A 22,417-nucleotide genomic window follows, 5' to 3' on the forward strand; every position below is an offset into this window, starting at 1 on the left:
TTCTTAATTAAAAACGTTTACTTCACAACTATTCTCTGCCTTCCATTATCAAATTCTTCCTTTCTGTGATACCACTATGGAGTAGTCTTTCAACTCTGTTATGTCAACTGAATGTGCAGGGTTTATACTTAGAACTACAACTTCTATTTGATATGGGAATGGGAGTCAGGCAAATGAAGACTTGCTGGAAATGACCCTGTATTTGAAAAATGTTTACTACCAAAAGAAATTACAACCAAGGGTTAAGAAGGAAGGAATTCTCGGACAAAGAGACATATTAACTGTCTTTTAAAATGTGAAGGTCTATCATGTAAAAGACATTTTATGTCTTCTGGGGAATTCTAGAGAGTGAGAGTTATGAGCGCTGATATGTGATTAATATGATAAAGCTATTATTTAATCAGATGTATTTGAAAATGGACTGGGCTGCCTTTGTGTTAATAGGTTTCTTATGGTTAAGAGTATTTAAGTCACAGCAAAGGATGACATGATAGGGTGGTTTAGAACTTGCTGCTCACGGTGTGATCCCATCTGGGAGCTGTCAGAAATGCAGAAACTCAGAGTCCACCCCAATCCTAGTGAATCATAATCTGAAATTTAATAAGATCCACGAATGGTCTACATGTACATTAAATTTGGGAGAGTGTTCCAGTTGACATATAGTGAATCTTCATATTATTCTATATTTAATTTTTACGGAATTATCTTGTGATTCAGAATTTGAATAACAATCTAGAAGAGACTGGGAAGGGGGTACTTGACTTCCCATTTCACGGTGGAGTCACTAAATGAATTAAATGCTACCCTCAAAATGAAAGATCATATCTTGAATATTGTACTTAGGGAGCTGGTATTTGAATATTATTTCATTAGTTAGCTTGTGACTCTTTGCTTTAAACAAAAGTAAAACATACCTTTTAGATTTATTGCACTATGTCCTGAAGGTACTTGCACTAACCCCAACATTATTCCTAATGTTTAACCCTCTTCCCAGTTCCCTTCTGTACACCCCCTTTTTTTCATGGAAACTAGGATATGTGAATTTCCTACACAGAAGCTTTTCTTTTTTGCTGAGAGTAGGTATTGGTTTTGTCTTCTGCTTTCTCCCTGCTCCTGGGAGATGAGATGGGTTTGTATGAATGAAGAAGGGAAGGAGAATGGGTAAAGGGACATGTAGGTATAGAGAAACTAGAACGCTATGGAGATCAGACTGCCCAAAGCTGAAATTTACTAGGGCAGGGAGTACTTAACACACAATCTTCATCGCCAAAGCAATGAATGGAGAAGAACTGTAGAGGTAATGAGAAGTGACAGATGCCACCACACCCTGGATTGACTCAGGTCTTTACAACCGTGACTGTCATGCCCTCGTCCTGGGAGAAGGAAGCTGCTTAAAGAAATGAGCACAGGAGACCAGAGAGCCAGAAGGTGCCCAAGCCCATTCCCCTCCCCAGCAGCGCGGGCAGACGCACGGTTTCCTGCAAAGACCATTGTGTGTGGGGAGGCTCGGTGAGGAAGAGCCTACTCCTCCCCACACCTGCCCATCCCTAGCTCCCGCCTTCGCCAGGGGCACTGGGACCAGCGCGAGCCCAGCAGCCTGGCAGCGGCTTCGGGGCAGTCGTGTGTATCCGCGAGCGCGTGTGCGTGAGGAGGAGAGAGCGAAGACGTGATTACTTCAGAATTTATTTAAGGGCCGGTGGAAACCACTGCAGCAGCTTCCAGGGGAAGCCCTTGTTCCAGAGGAAGAGGAGGTGGCTGCTGCCAAGGAGGAGGAGGGGGAGAGACGGAGGAGGAGCAGCGGCAGCAGCAACAGCAAGAGGCAAGTGAGGAGAGATGCTGTAGCATCCAAAGCGGCTCCCAGCAGGTTGGTCCTCCCGGCCCATGGATGCCAGCAAGGAGGCTTGCAAAGAGGCTGGGAGGAGAAACTGGGTGTGTGGGGTTGACTGCTCGACTGCTTGCCTTTCCAGAGAAGAACTGCCTTTTTTTTTTTTTTTTTTAAGTGAAACGAGACACCGTAGCGCGGAAATAGGCTGGGGGCCAGGAGGGCACCTGTCCTGCCTCTCGCATCCCTGGGGACTCGCTTCCCTTTAGCTTTCCTACTTCGGGCGTCAGCGGTAAACTCCGGAGGGGCTCCAGGAGGGGGATGTGGTGGAGAACTTCCCTGCCAGTTACTCAGCATCCTTTTCCCCGAAGCTCACGTTTGGGGAGATACCCTGCGGGTGGCTTGGACCTGGAGGGGGAGCAGTGCCACTAGATTAAGTTTTTACAGGTCCAACCCAGCCCCCAGTTCCCGGCTCCCCGCGCCGGGTGTCCGGCTGCACGCGTGGAGCTGGGGCGGCTCTGGCAAAGGGGCTGCTGCTGCTTTAAGAGCTGCCTCCCCCTCTCCTCCCTTTGACAATGGTCTGAACCGAGCTCTGCTTCCCAAAGCAAAATTTGTAATATGCCATTTTTCCGATGGACGCTTCTCCTTTTGGCTGCTGACGGAGCCGCGGGAAGATGCGGAGCCGCTGCCTCGCCACCCAGCCGCGGCAGGTTCCGGAGGGCGCGGGGGCGCGCGCGTGTCTAAGCTGCCTTTCTCCTCCCATTGCCAGGGAAATGGTCCTGGAGCGCCGGGCGTGAGCCTCCCCTCTGGTCCAGCCGGAGACTGCGGTTGTCATTGATCAATTGAAGAAGCAGAACCCGAAATTACTGGCATTAGGTACAATAACTGTATTTGAGTTACATGGTCTCCCCTACCGCTTTATTTATTTTTTAACTCCCTCCCCACCCCGGCCCCACCCCGCCCCCAGGGAAGATGAGATGCAAATTCCTCCTTGCCAATTACTGCTCTGTACCTTTTGCTTTCCACCAGACTCCCATCCCTCCTATTTCTCTACTGCCTCCCTACTTGGTTCCCTCCTGTTGGGCAGAATGAAGAATGTTAAGTGTGGAAATGATGAAGTCAACTTCTTCAGGGGGTGGGGGTGTGGCCGAGAGATAGCTGTCCAGCCCTGTGAGATGATCTGGCTCTTTGGCCAGCTGTAGAGGCACTGGGGTAAAGAAAGTGCAAAATGCTTCCTTAGAGGCGATGGTATTATTTCCTGAGGACAGGGGATTTTAGAGTTAAATAGGAGGAGGAATATTCATGTAACATAATCAGACAATAGCTAGGATTTCTCTCAAGGAATTACTTTTGTGTGTGTGTTAACTGAGATGGAGCTGGGTTAGTTCTTAAAACTCAAGCTTTGCAAAAGAAACTAACTACCAAAGATAATTTCATCTTTGCCTCTACTAAGGTCTAAATCCTAGTGATCTGCCTGAATAAAGTGATTCACTGACAGAAAAAAAAAAAAAGCCTTTTGTAGCACTATTATATCTATATAGGTATTGCTTAAATGGTATATATTGCTAAGAAACACATTGGATCTTGAAGCTTTTGAGTACTGGCTTCAGTGGGCATTCAAACTTTTATTTTGAAATCTGAGAGATTTAGGAGACAGTCAAGGTTATGTGCTAAGAATAAGGGAGTTGGTTTTCCTTGTATAAAATTATTCAAGCTAAATTTAAGCACTGGGATAATTAAACCAACCAAGTTTATTGTTGTTGTTTTTTCCTTTTAAAATACAATAATCTCTACCCGGTCTTGAGACCTTCAATAATTTAATGAACAAGGCATACACATCTAGAAGAGGATAATGTAATTCATGTATCCCATTGACTTTGGAGAGGAGGAGATGAAAAGGCAAATATCAAAGCAAAGTGTTAGTAACCCCTTCCGGTTTTTCAGGAATTATGCTATGCAAGGCAGTTGCAATTTTGAAAATTATTAGAAAAGTTAAAAGTGGCATATGAAGATGAAATGTACTAGAGGTTGAATGACCATAGACTCCTGGACTGTCCAAGTTGCTTCAGATGTCATCTATTCTATGAGAGGGTGTTTAATCTTACACTGAATATCTATTTTTAATTGTTTTTAATTCCTAAAATGTGCATTTAAGAAATAGGTTACATTATATTTTGAGGATTATACAAATATTTTGTAATTTATATTAGAATCTGAGTTCTATTGCAAGAAGCTAAAGTAGTTCATGAAAGTGCCTTATTTTTTGTAGAAACATCCCCCTCCCTGCCCAGTTTTCTCGAGAAGAGTTCAGATGTATTTATTTGGGTTGACTGCTGGTTAAGAAAAGCATCATGTATTTATCTTATTTCCTAAGTAATTTTTGCATAGTTTGATTTTTTAAGTTGAATGTGGAGAGTTCAGAGTACCCAATGAAATTAAATGTTTAGGCATGGAAATATAATGAATCAAAAACCAAAATATTCTTTCTGAAAAGATGAATGTTGGCCACTTTATAATAAAAAGAAATACTTGAATTTCTAAAAGCCCTTTATTATTTTACTGTGTAATCTCAGTCAGGTATATGATCAGAGCATTAGAACACTTTTTTTAAAGCATAGATTATTAACCCGACTTTACAGAAGTTTTGACAGGTGCAGTGACTTTCCCTGGTTCACATGCTACAGGAGTGAAATTGAATCCAGTTACTTGAGTGTAGATTTGATAGACTTTCTGAAGTCCCCAAGGTGATTCTTCTCATCATAGCATCTTTGAACTTACTCAAAACCCAGCTTTTATAGCCTGGTGACAAGTCTTTGTTAGAAGTAGTGTAGTATATTCAGGAGAAAATTATAACGGAGTTAATCAATGAAGTTGTGTTTTTTTCATTGGAATTTAAAGTGAAGATGGGCTAGTGGCTTTCTTTCAAGAAGGATATAATTTAAAATATATATTTAATAATGTTTAAGTAATCCTAAAATTTAAACCTTGCAAGTGTTTTGACACAAATTGTCACAATGCTACCATTTTCTCTTCCAGTATTTTGTTGTAACCGTACATGTCAAACAAACAAACAAACAAACAAACAAAAAACACACAAAAAATTCTACATTGGCTCCTGGTAATGATTTCTCAGAATGACACAGCTGTTCAGTGTGTATGTCATGCATGGCAAGTAAACTAATCGTTTTAAATATTAAAATGTGTTGGAACACTTTTTTGTTTTGCAATTCCCTTTCAATCAATGTAAAGAAAATTTGTAAGTTTAGGAGTCTTTTTATTCCATCTTTGTGATAGTGTTTGAATAAAATTCAAATTAAAAAATACAAATAATATTTTATTTTTATCATTAAGTGCTTAACAATAGTAACAATGTATGTGTATGTGTGTGTGTGTGTGTGCCTGTGTGCACACGTGTGCATTAATACATCCTGTGTGTGTACCTTGTTATTTATTTTAGGGTGAATAAGAAATTGAACAAGTCAAATTCTTACCTACAGATAGCCCACTGTTTTGAATGATAAGCAATAATTCAAAGCATTATCTTGAATTATTCTAAAAATTGCCCTCCTTAATTTTTTTACATAGGGTATCAGTGACAAAAGTACTTTCCTCTTATCTTTCTGAAAGTTTCTCCTAGCTTTCAGTGAGCCCTGATCAAATCATTTACAGATCATTGAATTTCTCTCCTCAATAATTCAATTTATAGAAAGAATTACATAAAAATAATTAACTATTGAGCTGTTAAGTCTTGACATTTTATTTGAAAATATCATCCTAAACGTTTTCCCCAAGGACAGGAACATGTAGGCAGAAAAATGAATTGACCTTGCATTATAAAACCAGAGAATGCTTCAGGATCAACAACCAAACCAGCCTTTCTCCACATCAGCCTTCTACAAAACCAAGCCCTCTAATTAATAGCTCCTGGCCTCAGGACAACAGCTGAAGCTGAGATGTGTTTGATTCTTTTAAAAATATAAGACAGAGCATAAATGAGAAAAACAGATAATTTCTGATTATTAAAATGCCACACAATAGATCAATGTTGTATCTTAATGTCTGTGTTGTCTATTTAAAAATAAATCAATAAATTATTATTTTTTAAATATCCTGTGTAGTTAATTTATTTCATGACTGGTAACCTCTGATTAGCAGCTGAGATGTGAAGTTACTGCATTGGCTAATGTAATTTATGGTATCAGTTTTGTGGAATATTCGGAAGTGTTAATTTGTATTGTTTGGATGAAAACCAGACAATGCAGCTCACAGGAAACAAAGGAATATTTAGTGCAATTAGTAGTATATTAATCTAAACAAATGTATGTACCTCAGTCTGTTTCATAAAGCTTATATTTAATTCAGGCACTTTACCTTGTAGTCTACTGCAGGAATTTAGGGAGAGAGCATGTAAAAATAATAAAATGGGAGTTTTGAAGTAAAAAAAGCTTTAAATTGGTGTGAAAAAAATGTTGATAAAATAAAAAAGTAAAAACTGTTTATTGTATAAACAGAATACTCTCTTATTTGTGAATTTTGCTGAATAAAAGAGTGAACATTAATTCATTGAATTAAGTCATTTAAAAATAATTTACTGCCCACCCATCAAGTGGCAGACACTGCTTGTTGTTAACAATATATAACAAATAAAGATAACATGAAGGTATTAGCAATGAGGGATTTGTAAATTTATAGGGGAAGAAAGATGATCAATTAACAAATGTAGTGACATGTTACTATAAATTGAATTAGGTGTAATAAATCATGAAAAAAATCACTTTTCTTTGAGATAAAAATATTTAGTTTGCTTGGAATAAGGGAAAAAGAGACAATTAGGCTAAGGAGCTGCAAAGCATTTGCTGGGTTGAGGCCTGGGCAGCATTATTGGAAAACATTTCTTTACTAAGACTTCCCTCCCCTTTACTTTCTTTAAGCAATGATGTGTGAAGTGATGCCCACGATTAATGAGGACACCCCAATGAGCCAAAGGGGGTCCCAAAGCAGTGGCTCGGACTCAGACTCCCATTTTGAGCAGCTGATGGTGAATATGCTCGATGAAAGGGACCGTCTTCTAGACACCCTACGCGAGACCCAAGAAAGTCTTTCACTTGCCCAGCAAAGACTGCAGGATGTCATCTACGACAGAGATTCGCTCCAGAGACAGCTCAACTCAGCCCTGCCACAGGTATGCTTCCTCGTAGCTTTTGTCCTTCCAACTGCAATTGAAAATGTGATAAGACTTAAGTAAGCTTTGTTTTATTTCCATTCTTATAATTATGTTTCTCTTTATAATATATGGTATGTATGTTTTGGTGAGAAAAAAAAATTAGGAATAGATACTAATTCACATAAAACCTTGCCTCAAAGACAATTGTGGTATGTTGGTGATGGGAAGTGTGAAGCATGAGTTTCTATCTGGTCTTTTCTTTTTCTTTTTTTAATTTAATCTGTAGGTTTTGGTGGGGGCAGAAAATCACCTGTTGATCATCAGAATATGGGAACAGTTCATTTCTTTTCCTTGTTTTTTTAAATACAATCATGACATTTGGAAGTATGTACTTTCCGCTTTCAGTTGTGTGTTCTATCTTTGGAAGGGATAATAGTTTGGAAAACTACTGTTTAATTATTTTGATTTAGACAGTGTTAGGAATATTTCTTTAAAAATGCCTAATCCTGCTTAAAAATTCTGGGAGTTATTGATATATTGCCTTCTCCACTCAAAAACATTTCAACCAGTTTCTTTTAATAAACTATTTTGGAAATTAGAAAAAAGGCAAAAGTTCAGCACTTATTCCCACAAACTTAAAATTGTTAGATGAGTTATTTTTTAGAATATTTTTGTCAAGAATATCATTTTATAAAAAATATAAAATTTTAAGGATTTCCAGATTAATTATATACAAAGTTAGTAATGAAAGTTAATTTTCTTATTTAAGAGTAGCATACTTGTATTTACTTGAGGTGTGGAAAAAAGCACAGGAAATGAATGAGATTCTTAATAACCACTTCCAATATATACTATATTTTTTGTATAATATACAAAAAATCGGTCCTCTGCTTTACTACAATATAGCTAATGTTGAAGAGTTTACTTCTCTCTGTGAAATTATATCTTGTAAATATTATGCTTTCATAAATATTAAAATGTATATAATGAAAGTTGATGAAATTCTAAGCCCAGCTGTATTATTAACTTGCACTGTGATGGTGAGGTACTGATCACTATCAGAATGGATAGGATCACCTAGAACCGTGGTCGGCAAACTGCGGCTCACGAGCCACATGCGGCTCTTTGGCCCCTTGAGTGTGGCTCTTCCACAAAATACCACGGCCTGGGCGAGTCTATTTTGAAGAAGTGGCATTAGAAGAAGTTTAAGTTTAAAAAATTTGGTTCTCAAAAGAAATTTCAATAGTTGTATGTTGATATTTGGCTCTGTTGACTAATGAGTTTGCTGACCACTGACCTAGAACCTTTTTCACACCCCATTAGGTAATCCCATAACTTTATATGGATAACACCTGTCCTAGACTTTTCATTTTCAGTCAGCTTGTCTTGCTTTGAGATACAATCATATTTCCAGTAACTCTCACCTGTAGGTACACTGGTGTGTCTAATTACACTGGATGAGTTGTGTTCATTTCAAAAACTTCATCAATAATTTTATTCTTAAAGCTAGACATTTCTGTCTTTGCAATTGTTCTTCACAAGGTAATTTCTAGAGTGATCACATCAAGTTTAATCCTCACTAGGATTATTTGAGTTGGTCAGTGCTGCTGTTAAAGGGTGGTCCCTGAACCAAACATATTATTCATTATCTTCTGTGACAAGCATAGACTGGGACAGTCATTTCTCTTTCTGGATAGAGTGTTTCATTATAAGAAGCATAGGATTGTATTATATCTGGGAGCAGCTTCAACATACTTTCAGTATGTCCTGGGACAGTAGCCAACTTACAACTGAGTTGCATAAATGTTACCTGTGTTCCCCTTTTCCCTACGCCTCTTGGAAGTTGACTCTTTGGTCCTAAGTGTACGAATATGCATGTACCCCTCCTATATTTATCTTTTCATATTTTATTCAAGCCTGATGGTGTTGATTTGGATCCTAACTCTATCAAAGTGATTTTAAGAATAATTTAGGCTTTTGAATTTTTTTCTCTATCTTTACAAAAAGAGTGATTATTTCATAAGGATGCTGAAAATAGAAAGTACTAGAACAATATATATTTTTGGGGAAAAGAAATAAAACTGGAAATGTTTTCATACATAATAATATTGTATAGATAAATCTATTCTTAAAGGTATAAGGATGAAAATTTTAATTCTAGAAATTCGGTTGTGTTGAATATCTGGTTTATAACATGACCTAAAATTTCAAGTTTTGAATTTTAGTCAATCTCTTATCCAAACACTTTGGGGCCAGGTGTTTTAGAATTCAGAATTTTCCTTAGTGTTTTGTATAAATGTAATCAATATTATGGAATACTCCAGCAGATGGGTTCTGGATAGAATCCCATAAATATACATTTACATATCTGAAGATAATTCTATGAATATTTCTATTGCATGGAAAAAATAAAAACTATAAATGTCTCATGTTAGTACAGGCTTGGTCTTGCCACCCTTCAAGGTTGAAACATACAACAAAATATCAGTTTATAGAATGTATAGGTTTGGGAATTATATACTAGGCATTATGAACCTGTACATTTAGATGCACATAGTTTCAATCTGATCTACAAATACTTGGACACATTTCTTTAATATTGTTTTGTAGTTTACAATTATAAATATCAAATACTCTGAGTAATCCACAGGTTCTTAAGTGATAGTCCTGTCATTTTAATTACCTACTCTGTACCTTAAGGGCTATAGGTTTTCTATAAGTAATAGAAGAGTATTCTTTAATTGCTATCTTTGAATCTTTTTCAATATTTTGTAAGCAATGCACTTGCACTGTTTGGTGGCACTGCATTTGACATTTATCTTGACAGAGAAAGTGATTACCATAAATGTTAGTTTTAAGGCAGAAATAAAGCATGTAAATTTGAAAATTACTATAAATACATCAAGTGAAAATTATTTTAGCAAATATGGGAGAAAATTCAAAGCAGAGTCAAACTTTATGACACATCATTGTAAAAATTGCCTATCTAATACTTTTAGGTATTGATGACTTGGTGCTTTGCTTTAGTTACTTTCTCTCATCATTCTTTTATGAACAATGCATCAGTGATTAGTTCTTCACTATATGAGTGGGTATAAATGTGTTTAAATAGTACTTATAATTTAAAATTATTCCACATCTCCAGGCCTGATGTTTCTAAACTATACACTCAATTTTTTACCTCACACAGATCCATTTACATGTTCCACAGAACCTCAGATTCAATGTGCCTCAAACTCAGTCATCATCTGTCTCCCATTCCTCAACCTAATCTGCTTGAATTCCTCACCCAGACACCTGAGAATCCTCATAGATGAAGTCTTCTCCCTCATCTCTGAATTTAGTGCTCTTTGGGCCATACTGTTTTTAATCTCTTAAGTAATTCTCAAATCTCTCTGTATTTTCTGGTTTTCTGCAGCTGGACTATAGTGTTCCTCCTCAATATCTTTGACTCACTTCTCATTCCAGCCTAGTCTTTATATCTTCCCAGAAGGCTTCTCTGAATTCCCAAGTATATTTCCTCTGTGTTCCTTACCCTTATTATTTACCATATTATCATTAAGATATCTGATTAGGTGACTAGATTGTAGACTCCTTGAGAGCAGGCACATATGTCAATCATCTACAACTCTCTCAACCAGTAGAGTAACAGTATTAAGTACTTTCAAGGTAAAACTAGACTAAATGTATACGGTTTAATGTAGAAAGAGCAATACATTTGAAATGGGAAGATTTGGTTGGTATTGTGACTCTACCATACATCATAATTTGAGTCAGGACTTCAGATTTCCATACTACAAAAAGTGGTTAATACAAATACCTCAAATGATAGTTTATGATGATTAAAGAAAAGAATATAAATAATAATGTAAGTAAAAATTAATTAATTTGTAAAGCATTATATAAAAAATGATTGTATTTGTTTAATCCAGAATGCCAAAAGATAAACTAATTTCTACATATGTATGTCAATGGGCATTAGAACAACTTGCTAGGAATATTGATAAAATAAACAGTCTAACATTTTTGAAATCAGGATAAATATTTGTTAATTACCAATATGTTTATTAAGAATATTTAAAGAAAAATTAAAGACAGTGAGATTTCTATTGCAAAAAATCATATATAAAAGTTTAAAAATAATTTTTATCATTTTATTTAATATTTATTGAAGGCCTTCTGTATATTATTAAATGGTTACATATGTTTGTAAAAGGACTAGAATAAAAGGAATACAATTTGGTTCCCAGAGAATTTAGGGAATAGAGTTGCTTTGCAAAAATATGTAAGTGGATCAAAATTAATATGGTAAAAGATTATAGAAGTACTGGAAATATTTGAGATATAATATTGATTGTGATTAACAGCAGAAAGTTTCATGTGGAAAGCAATTTTAGAGAGTTATTTTTAGGAGAAGGTTGGAAATAACTCGAGGGTATTCCATGTGAAGGAGTAGAGTTTTGCATAGGCCTCTGTTCAAGGACATTTGGGGGATAGAAATTCAGCCTGTACTCTGCTTTCAGGGTTAGGCTTTGGGTTTCCTGATATTCACAGTGTCCTTTTTTTTTTTTTTTCTTAAAGAAGACTAGGAATTAAATTAAATAAGGAGAATAACAATTGTTTATTGAAGGGTTGTAGGGTAGGAATGAAATTTTTTATAGTGTCAGTGGAGGAGTGGAAGAGTGTGGCCTGTTCATATGTGTGGTGACAGCTAAAAACAGGAGTTTGTCTACAGGATAATTAGTAAAATTATGAATGAACTGGTGATATGATAAGGTGATAATGAAGAAATATTATTCTGATGTTTGAATTAGGATAGATTGCATACTATTCACGTATTAGCTATCTTGCTAAAACAATGCTGTGTGACAAACAACACAAAAGCTCAGTGTCTTGCAAAAATACTGGTTTATGAAATTCAGGTGATCTTGACTTGGATTGGTTGATCTTGGCTGTGCTCACTTATGCCACTGGTTAGCTAAAGGTTGGCATGGTTAGTTATACTGGCCATTGTCTGATATAGTTGGCCTTAGCTAGACCAACTGGGGTCACTCAGCCCTATGCATGCGTTTAATCCTGCAATAGGCCAGATTATTCATGGTCATGGCAAAGGACTATGAGCAAAGCAGAAATAAGCAAGTGCTCCATAAGCTTCTTCTTGGGTATATTTTGCTAATATCACTTGGCCTATACCAGAGACCAAGTAGAAAGCAATACAAAATTACATGGAAAAACTACAGGGAGGGGTGAAGAAGGGACCATGAGTGCAATTCATCTATTGTTAAAATAATGCTGTGTAATCTACGCTAAAAGAGTTACTTAGGTAATCATTATGTTAGGGAAACATTATCATGGTAATGTGTCAGTTTTGGTGAAATGTAGGAATTTAAAATAGGATTGTGAACCTTGAATATAACAGAAACAATACAAATGGAAAGAATATTGAGGAGAAAAAAGAAACAAGAACTAGTAATGAACTGAATGGCCAAGGCGTTGGACTTGAGTTGGAAGATTTGATTATTTATTTATTTAAAATATATTTTATTGCTTTCAGAGAGGAAGGGAGAGGGAGAGAGAGAGATAGGAACATCAATGATGAGAGAGAATCATTGATCAGCTGCCTCCTGCACGCACCTCACTGGGGATCAAGCCCACAACCCAGGCATGTGCCCTGACTGGGAATTGAACCATGACCCCCAGGTTCATAGGTCAATGATAAACCACTGAGCCATGCAGGCCAGGCAGAAGATTTGAATTTGAATTGGAGTCCTTTCACATACTAGCTGAGGAACCACTGGTACATAACTTGACTTCTCTGAAACTCTGTTTCCTTAATTGGAAGAAGGGATGATACCTTCTCTCAGGAGTGGTTGAAAAGAGCTGTGTGTATGTGCTTCAGAAACCCTGAACATTATAAAATGTCAGGAGGTACTTTTCATAAACTGGAATGTACTCATATATTCTCTGAAGAGGAATTAAATTAAAAGAGGCTACTTGTGGAGAAGAGAGATATGTTTTTATTTTGACATTTTATTTATTTATTTATTTAACTTTATATTTAATGTTGACACTAATTACAGATGTCCCATTTCCCCCTTTGCCCACCTCTACCCAACCTTCACTCCCCCTTCCCTCTGGCAATCACTGCACTGCAGTCTGTGTCTATGGTTTATGCATATATTTTCTTTGGCTAATTCTTTCACCTTCCTTCATCCACTTCCCCAATCCCCTCCCTTCTGATAGCTGTCAATCTGTTCTATGCTTCCATGCCTCTGGTTCTATTTTGTTCAACAGTTTATTTTGTTCCTTAGATCCCACATATAAGTGAGATCATATGGTATTTGTCTTTCTCTGACTGGTTTATTTCACTTAGCATAATAATCTCCAGTTTATACTTTGACATTTTAAAATGCAAAATATTTAAGTAAAACTTGCTGAGAGTGACAGAAGTTACTTTTATTCTGGAGGCACACTACCTAGGTATCTTTTTGGCTTGCTAGTTACTAGCTCAATAACTTTGGTCAAAGTAGTTAATTCAAATAATGATAGAACCTGCCTTATAGGATCATTATGAGAAATAAATGAGCTGGAACATGTCAAATGACCAATTCAATGCCTCATAGATAGTACATGCTCAATAAATGTTAAAAGCCACTATTGATGCTGTTATTATTACCATAGGTGTTATCATCACTATTAGCCAACCTTAACTGCACAATTTTACTGGGTATTAATGAACACTGGCACACAGTGAAAGCACTAAAATCCTTACTGTCCAAAATCTTTATCAAATTTTGCAAGTCCTTTTATTATTTATTTGTGTGGTGTTTTTTTATTAATCTTAACTACACTCTTCTAAATAGTTTTCCCAAATTCTCCACTTCTTCAAAGGCCACTCTTATGTGTTTCTTGATTAAGTCAAACAACATTCTTTCCTATTGTGCTGAGAAGATAAAATCTGGGTTGAGCTTCTAGCTTTTCAGGGAAACCTAATGCCACCACACTAAGCAACAGGCCAATTTTATCCCTTGCTCCTGTCAGAGAAAGATGCTGAATTTTTTACTACCTCTTATTGTAGTCATTTTATTTTCTTGATGGCTATTTCTATCAGTTGGCTATTTTCCCGCCCAGGCAACTGAAGTGGTATTCACTTGAAGCTTTTATTTTTCATTATTTCTATCTCTTTTTTTAACCTTTATAATAAGACTTCTATTATCACCATTCTTCTAAAACTGTATGCTGTCAATGGATGCAGTTTTTTAAATCTATCAATCCTCTTTCTCTCTCTATACTCCTTACATCTTTGTGCCAAGCAATGCTATTAATTATTTTATCTTGAAATTCTAATGTCCTTAATTCTCCATAACCATTCATTTTCTAGGCTACTAGGTATGTTGTCCTTCAATATACATTCATTTCTCACATACCACTATACACTTATTTAAACCCATAATTGTCTTTATTTACTATGTTCTCTAATCTTAAGCATTGCTTTTCCTGCATAGGACTAATACTTCACTCTAAATCCTTGATCCCTCCTCATCTCCTCCAAGTATTTTTTTTTCTGGCTTTTGGGGTAACATTAAAATCTATCCCTTAAAAGTAAAACGATGACAAGTACAATACTAATAATAAAAACAAAAACAAAACACTGTCTCCACAATCTAACTTTTCTTTTCCTATAAACTTATTTCCCAACTTGTCTGTCCTCACCTTCTATTTACTCTTTGAGCAAATGCAGTTTGGCTTTCCCTCTAACTCACTGCTCAAAATTAAGTCTCCATTAACCAATTAATGAATGAGGTTGTTTTGTTTTATTAAAATTCACCGTAAAATTTGACATTGTGATTACTACCTTCTCAACAAAACAAAGCACCTACTCTCTTGATTTTTATGACACCAAACTGTCTTGGTTTTTAAATCATTTTGATTTTTTCTCTAATTTTTTTTATATGTGTAGCTCCTCATCTAGCCACTCTTTAAATGTTAAATAAGATGAATAATAGCAATAGCTAACATCTCTGAACTCTCCCACAATGCCAGGCAATGTTTCATTTAAGTATCACATATTAAAATGGGAGTCTTTCTTTCTGTTGAGAGGAGGCTAAATAAGTGAGGTGTAAGACTTTACTTGCAGGGCTTGATAAGATATAGTCCTACTAATAAGTCCAGCATTAGCTCAAACTCCATTTTAAGATTCTAAAATTTGAGGTGGTAAAGCTCAAAAGGATGGGGTTTTCTTGGAGAGCTGTTGCTTTGCTGTGTATAATCTACCACTCTATGTATGAGGGCTGAGTGGTTCCTGTTCAACTTAACTAAGTGAGAAGGTCTTCAGGGAAAACATTCAGAGAGCTTGATGTTTCTTTTTTTTCGAGATGGAGATGAAGGATATAGAGTCTGATGTCTGTTTCCTCTAAGATGAAGATGAAGGATATAGCGTCTGAAGTCAGATGTAGCTTGAGATATCCTGCGTCTATGGTAGATTAAAGAGTCATATATCAGGCAAGTTGTAAGAACTCCAATGCCAATACAAAAGTTGGTGATTTTTTGAAGAGCCAATGGGACCCTCAAAACGGGAGTTTGGCCCAGTTGGTTCAGCTTAGTTGGTTGAGCATCGTCCCATGCAGCAAGAGATTGCCTACCAGGGGTCCTCAAACTACGGCCCGCGGGCCACGTGCAGCCCGCTGAGGACATTTATACGGCCCGCCGGGTGCCGCTGCCTGTCCTGCTTAGCAGCCGACTCGTCCCAGGCCCGCAGTGCGCATAGGAATTTCTTCATAGTTTTTTTTTTTTAAACTATAGTCCGGCCCTCCAATGGTCTGAGGGACAGTGAACTGGCCCCCTGTTTAAAAAGTTTGAGGACCCCTGGGCCCTATTCCATTCCTGGTCAGGGCACATGCCCAGTTGTGGGCTCAATCCACAGTAGGAGGCATGCAGGAGGCAGCCAATTGATATTCTATCTCATCAATACTTCTATCTCTCTCACCCTCTTCCTTCCTCTCTCTGAAATTTCTGAAATCAATAAAAACATATTTTTAAAAAGGGGAGGAGCTTGCTTAGGATTATTTTGGTGTAAACCTACAGAGTAAGTACTTTCCTTGTTAGAAGAAGCCCAGGTACCTAAATAGTGAACAATAAGTGAGGATTGGGTGATTGGTACCAAAGAAGAGACTGAGAGCAAGTCAATAAAACTGGGGAAGAACCATTTCTACTTGGGAAAGCCACAAATATACTCCAGAAGGAGGGTCACTAATTATATATATTTTAATATATTTTTATTGATTTCAGAGAGGAAGAGAGAGGGAGAGATAGAAACATCAATGATGAAGAAGAATCATTGATCAGCTGCCTCCTGAACACCCCCCACTGGGAATCAAGCCTGAAACCCCAGCATGTGTCCTGACCAGGGATAGAACTGTGACCTCCTGGTTCTTAGGTTGATCCTCAACCACTGAGCCACACCGGTCAGGCAAGGAGCCCAATTTTATCCTCAGAGCAATGGGAACACATAGTAGTGTTTTAAACATGGAAGCATCCTGATTAAATACTGTTATGAACTGTCCATGTTCATAGAAAAGGCCAGCTACCTTTCAAGTGTTCTAGATCTCATCCTCTCTTGCTATTCCAGGATAAAACATTCCTCTTTGTTTTCTACATCATCAATGTTTCTATCTCTAATGGATTATAGCCAAGAGCATTAAATAGTCTTATATTTATCCCATTTAAGAAATCTATTAATGACCCTGCCCTACCAAGCTACCACTGCTTTTTTCTTTTCCAGTACAGCAAAAGTATTTTTTAAATTATGTTCACTTTATTTTTTTAATAATTTCTCTTGAATCCATTTCAGTTAGGTATTCACTCAATCAACTTTATCTAACTGCTCTTGTGAACATTATCTATAACTTCCATATTGCTAAACGTAATGATCAATTCTCTGCCTTCATTCCTGTTTATCAATATATATAGTAGATTTCTCCCTTCTGTAAACATTTCCATTAGGCTCTAGGGCATCTCACTTGTCTGGTTTTTCTCCTACTTCATTGCTCACTCCTCAGTCTTTATTATTGGTTATGCCTCATCCTCCAGGGTTTAGTTCCTGTACCTTTTCTCAAGTCTCGACTGACACCATTAACGATCTCTTTCATCTCCTGGCTTTACACATCAGCTAAATGTTGATGATGCAAATGTGTATTTCTCATCTAGACATTTTCTTTGATGTGCAAACTCATATTGCCAAGTCAGAAATTTAACATGTCCAAAACTGAGTTCATGATTTTCATTTAGTCTTCTTCATGTCAATTAATAGCAATGCCAATTTTCCATTGGCCTAGGCCAGAACCGTAGTGTCTTATTTTGTTCACATTCTGTATTTAGTCTAGCAGTTAAGTCTATCCGTTTTATCTTCAAAAGTATATGTAGAACTGAATCACTATAATCACCTCTACAACTTGATCCTGATTAGTCTTCATCTCAGACCTGGGGATTAGACAGGATTTTCCTAAATAGTCTCCTTGCTTGGGTGCTTGTACCTCACCAGGAATAGCAAGTGATATTCTGATTTTGATAAAAGGTAAGTCATGTTGGTTTTAAATCCACTCAAATCTCTGAAATGCCTGCCCATCTCAAAGTACAAGCCCAAATTTTAAACTGGCCGAGGTCTAACATCTGTCCCCTTCTTTTTCTCTGTCTGATCTCATCTGCAGTTTTCTAGCTTACTCACTCTATCCCACCACCCAGGTGTTCTTGCTGTTCAACATTTCAGACAGTTGCCTTAGGGATTTTGCACTGGCTTTTTCCTACGCCTGGGAAAGTTGTCCTCCTACCATTTGACTTGCTTTCTCAAGTCAATCAAGGCTTTACTCAGCTATCACCTCCTCAGTGAGGCTAGGCCTGATCACCCTATTTAAAATTGTAATAGCCCCTACTTAATTACTCCCAACCCCTAGTCTCAGCTTTCACTCCATAGCACACAACCATCCAACACAGTGTATATTATATTTCTTTGTCCTGTTTATTAACTCTTTCTCCCTCTACTAGATTCTGTTCTGTGAGCCAGGGGATTCTTTTCCAAAGGTTTACAGCTGTATTTTCTACCTATAACAGTATCTGGCATTTGATTGCTGTTCAAAAATACTAAGTAATAAAATGAAAATAAAAATAATTCTTTTGCATGTTGAACATATTTCATGATATTTCTTCTGTGCTTAATTGGCAAGTCATATAGTCTGAATTATTAGGATATATTAAATATCTGGATAAAACAAGAAACAAATACAACTTATAGAGCTTTATACTATACTAAAGTCATAGTATAAAAAGGATGGTGTTAATATTGCACCTCAAAGCCCCTGCTAGAATGAAGTGTGTTTTATATCAAGAGGTGGAGGCATTTTGAATATTTTATAAATCAGATCAAAGATCAGGATGTAAATTACTTGCTTTGAAAATATGCATAAAGGATATAGATCCAAGTCTTTTAAAATTCAAATTCCAATCTTTTTTTTTTTTTTTATTAAGGAGTGTTTTTATAAAATAAATGATATGGATCATTTTGTGATGTTGTAATACTACTAACACTATTTGATAGCTATGTCTGACTTTCATTTTATAGAAGGACAAAAATAAAATAATGTTTTGGTTGTTTTTTAATTTTTGAATCAGTTGTTGTAATCATTGATTTTTTTACTTGCTCTCTCTTTCTCTCAGAAGGAATGATATCAACAGGAAAATGGCCACTAGATGAGTGTCTAACCTGTTTTCTACAGAATTTCACAGAGTGATTTCTTATACTTAATATTAGCATATAGATGATTCATTTATTTTTGAAGTGTTCCTAAAAACCCATGTTAATTTTGATGCTAATTAGAGGAAATTATTTAAGAATGGATGTGATTAGAATTTGATACTACATTATTCTACAGTAAGCTAATTTTCTTGATTATTCTGACCTATGATTCTTTTTTTTAAATGCCCACTTGCTGGGTAATCTGCTTCAATTAGGATATGTAATATATTGGCTCAAAATTTTATCAATACTTGTGAGAGTTTAGAAGTTACATGTTTTGGTGACTTATTATATACTATAGGCCCAGTGCACAAAATTTGTGCATAGGGTGTGTGTGTGTCCCTCAGCCCAGCCTGCACTCTCTCCAATCTGGGACATCCCTCTCACAATCCAGGACTGCTGGCTCCCAACTGCTCGCCTGCCTGCCTGCCTGATTACCCCTAACCACTTCTGCCTGCCAGCCTGATCACCCCCTAACCACTCCCCTGCCAGCCTGATCAATGCCTAACTGCTCCCCTGTAAGCCTGTTTGCCCCTAACTGCCCTCCCCTGCCAGCCTGGTCACCCCTAACTGCCCTCCCCTGCAGGCCTGGGTCCCCCTAAACTATCCTCCCCTGCAGGCCTGGTCTCCCCCAACTGCCCTTCCCTGCAGGCCTGGTCGCCCCTAACTGCCCTCCCCTGCAGGCCTGATCACCCCCAACTGCCCTCCCTTGCAAGCCTGGTCCCTCCCAACTGCTCTCCCCTGATTGCCCACAACTGCCCTCCCCTGCCAGCCATCTTGTGGCAGCCATCTTACGTCCACATGAGGGTGGCCATCTTGTGTGTTGGAGCAACAGTCAATTTGCATATTACTCTTTTATTAGATAGGATTTTTAATGGACCAAGCTTAAAAAATAATACTTGTTATTTGAAAGTTTTTCATGATGAAGGTCTTACCTAGAGGTCTATTTCTAAGATAAAGGAGATAAATCACTTTCAAATATTACCAAGATTATTTTATCTTTGTTAATTTTATATATGAGAAATATTATTTAACAATATGCATAAAATGTCATTTAAAAAGTCTAATAGCCAGTTGCCTCATATACTGTCACTAGAAGCCTGGTGTATGGGATTCGTGCACTGGTGGAAGGGCGTGGCCTTCTGTGGGAGCGCCACACCCACTGTGGGAGTGCACTGACCACCAGGGGGCAGCTCCTGCATTGAGCATCTGCTCCCTGGTGGTCAGTGCGCATCATAGCGACTGGTTGACTGGTTGACCGGTTGTTCTGGTCATTCTGCCATTCGGTCGCTGGGCTTTTATTATATAGGACTAGAATATGGTCCCATAAACTATATTCAATCAATATAAAATAATTCCTGGGAGTTGACATTGATAGAGTTAGAAGAAACATATCTATTAGGATCTTTTCTTGTAGAAAAATGGTGTGTCTTGGGCAAATCCTTCTCATTTGGAGCTGAGACTCTGAAGGGTTGTAGTATAGAAGAAATAATCCCTGGATGATAGATCTTCCCAGAAATTGGACAGAGTGATTGAGGATTGCTATTTTCTCAGACACATGGCCAGGACAAATAGATATTCCCTCTGGAAGAAGATAATATAATCCTAAAACTAAAATGACTTCCACTAACAATTTTATAAATAAAATGACTGAAACACATACAAAAATCCTATCTAATAAAAGAGTAATATGCAGATTGACCATCACTCCAACACACAAGATGGCTGCCCCCATGTGGACACAAGATGGCCACCACAAGATGGCCAGCAGGGGAGGGCAGTTGGGAGGGACCCAGGCCTGCAGGGGAGAGCACTTGGGGTTGACCAGGCCTGCAGGGGAGGGCAGTTAGGGGTGACCAGGCCTGCAGGGGAGGGCAGTTAGGGGCAAACAGGCTGGGAGGGAAGCAGTTAGGCATCAATCAGGCTGGCAGGGGAGTGGTTAGGGGTGATCAGGCTGGCAGGCAGAAGCGGTTAGGGGCAATCAGGAAGGCAGGCAGGTGAGCAGTTGGGAACCAGCAGTCCTGGATTGTGAGAGGGATGTCCAACTGCCCGGTGGGATTGGGCCTAAATGGGCAGCCGGACATCCCTCGAGGGGTCTCAGATTGGAGAGGGTGCAGGCTGGGCTGAGGGACACCACCCTCCCCCCCCCCCCCCCCCGTGCACAAATTTCGTGCACCTGGCCTCTAGTAACCATATAAATGAGATGACAAGGAATCAAAAATACATTTTTTGCAGATCTGACTTAAAAAAAATAGGTTTAATTTTGATTCATTCACACCAGATGGCTATTGTGTTGGCTGTTGTCACTTTTTATTTGACAGCCTAAGGGAAAAGAGGTCAGTGCCCTGACTAAATAGTCAGGTAGTGCATGTTTTAAAAAATTTGGCATACTGGTTGAAAATTGCTGCTCTAGACCAATGAACTTGCCAAATATACTGAGTTAGCCCCTCTAAAACTAGGGAAAAAACAGGTATTAATGTCTGAGACCAAACTTTCCCCCTATTCCAAACTCTTCATTCTTCTCTATCCTTCTTTTTGAATTAGGTCATAAGTGAATAAAAAAGTTAACATTTGTGATTTTCTAAATAAACAGAGCTGGTCCATCATGCACAGTCTGCCATTACTAGAAACAGAAGTTTATAAGCTTTAATGAGTACAATGAATGTAATTAATTCAATAGACAGCTTAAAGCAATTTTCTTAAGATAAACAGGTCAATTTCTGTGAAAAAAAAATAGCAATTATATTTCTTAATTCATTTTCTGGTTGACTCCTAGTCTTGTTAAATATTCCTGCTAGGATTCTGATGTCAGTAACTGTTTCAACTGTGTTAAAAAAATAATCTTCTTTCTTCAGCACTTCCTCCTTCAAATACATCCTTCTTGCAGCTGCAAAATTATCTATTTTAAATGCAAATTTGACTATGCTTCTCCCTTTCTTAAAATGCTTCCATGTTCACAAGAAGGAAAAAGAAAATCACCCAAAACTACTAGAACCAATAAACTAATTCAGCAAGGTCACAGGATAAAAGGTGCATATAAAAAATATTTATTGTTTCTATATAGTATCTAAAAGTGGTCAATAATGGCTGTTGTCACTTTTTATTTGACAGCCTAAGGGAAAAGAGGTCAGTGCCCTGACTAAATAGTCAGGTAGTGCATGTTTTAAGAAAATTGAAATTAAGAAAATAATTTCATTCAAAATAGTACCAAAAATAGTAAAATAATTAAGACTAAATTTAACAAAATGCATGCAAGGCTTATGTACTGAAAATAACAAAATGTTACAAAGAAAAATTAAAGATTTTGAACAGATGGAGAGATATTCCATGCTCATGTTTTGGAAGACTCAAAATTATTAAGATAGCCTATATGCACCAATTGATCTATAGATTGAGCACAATTCCTATCAAAATGTCAGATGGCTCTTTTTTAGCAAGGGAGAAGGTGATTCTAAGATTTATAAAAGCAAAAAAGAACAAAATAGCCAAAACAATGTTGAAAATTAATAACAAAGTTGAAAAACTTAAATTACTGATTTCACTACTTATTTAAAAGTGCAGTGATCAATAAAGGCTAAAGACAGCATATTCTTAACATAGCTTAAAAATAGACATAAGGCTAGAACAATGGAAAACAATAGAG

At 37.3% G+C, this 22,417-nt stretch overlaps 1 protein-coding gene across 19 annotated transcripts in view; it reads left to right on the plus strand.

Moving 5' to 3' along the window:
• Positions 1-1,638: 1,638 nt before the first annotated feature.
• The window catches only part of PPFIA2 (PTPRF interacting protein alpha 2), a 492,483-nt gene continuing 471,704 nt past the window's right edge, over positions 1,639-22,417 (plus strand). For 6 of the 19 annotated variants that reach the window (XM_080661566.1, XM_080661584.1, XM_080661568.1 and 3 more), the window contains exons 1-2: positions 2,410-2,698; positions 6,754-7,004. In XM_080661566.1, coding sequence (XP_080517692.1) covers positions 6,756-7,004 — 249 coding nt within the window. In that variant the 5' untranslated portion in view covers positions 2,410-2,698; positions 6,754-6,755. Of the gene's footprint in view, positions 1,865-2,393; positions 2,699-6,753; positions 7,005-22,417 lie in introns of those variants that run through there. The other 13 variants (XM_080661577.1, XM_080661567.1, XM_080661586.1 and 10 more) reach the window with 7 other exon arrangements.

The sequence above is a fragment of the Plecotus auritus genome (assembly GCF_963455305.1).
Source record: "Plecotus auritus genome assembly, chromosome: 3".
In the NCBI taxonomy this organism is placed as follows: domain Eukaryota; kingdom Metazoa; phylum Chordata; class Mammalia; order Chiroptera; family Vespertilionidae; genus Plecotus; species Plecotus auritus.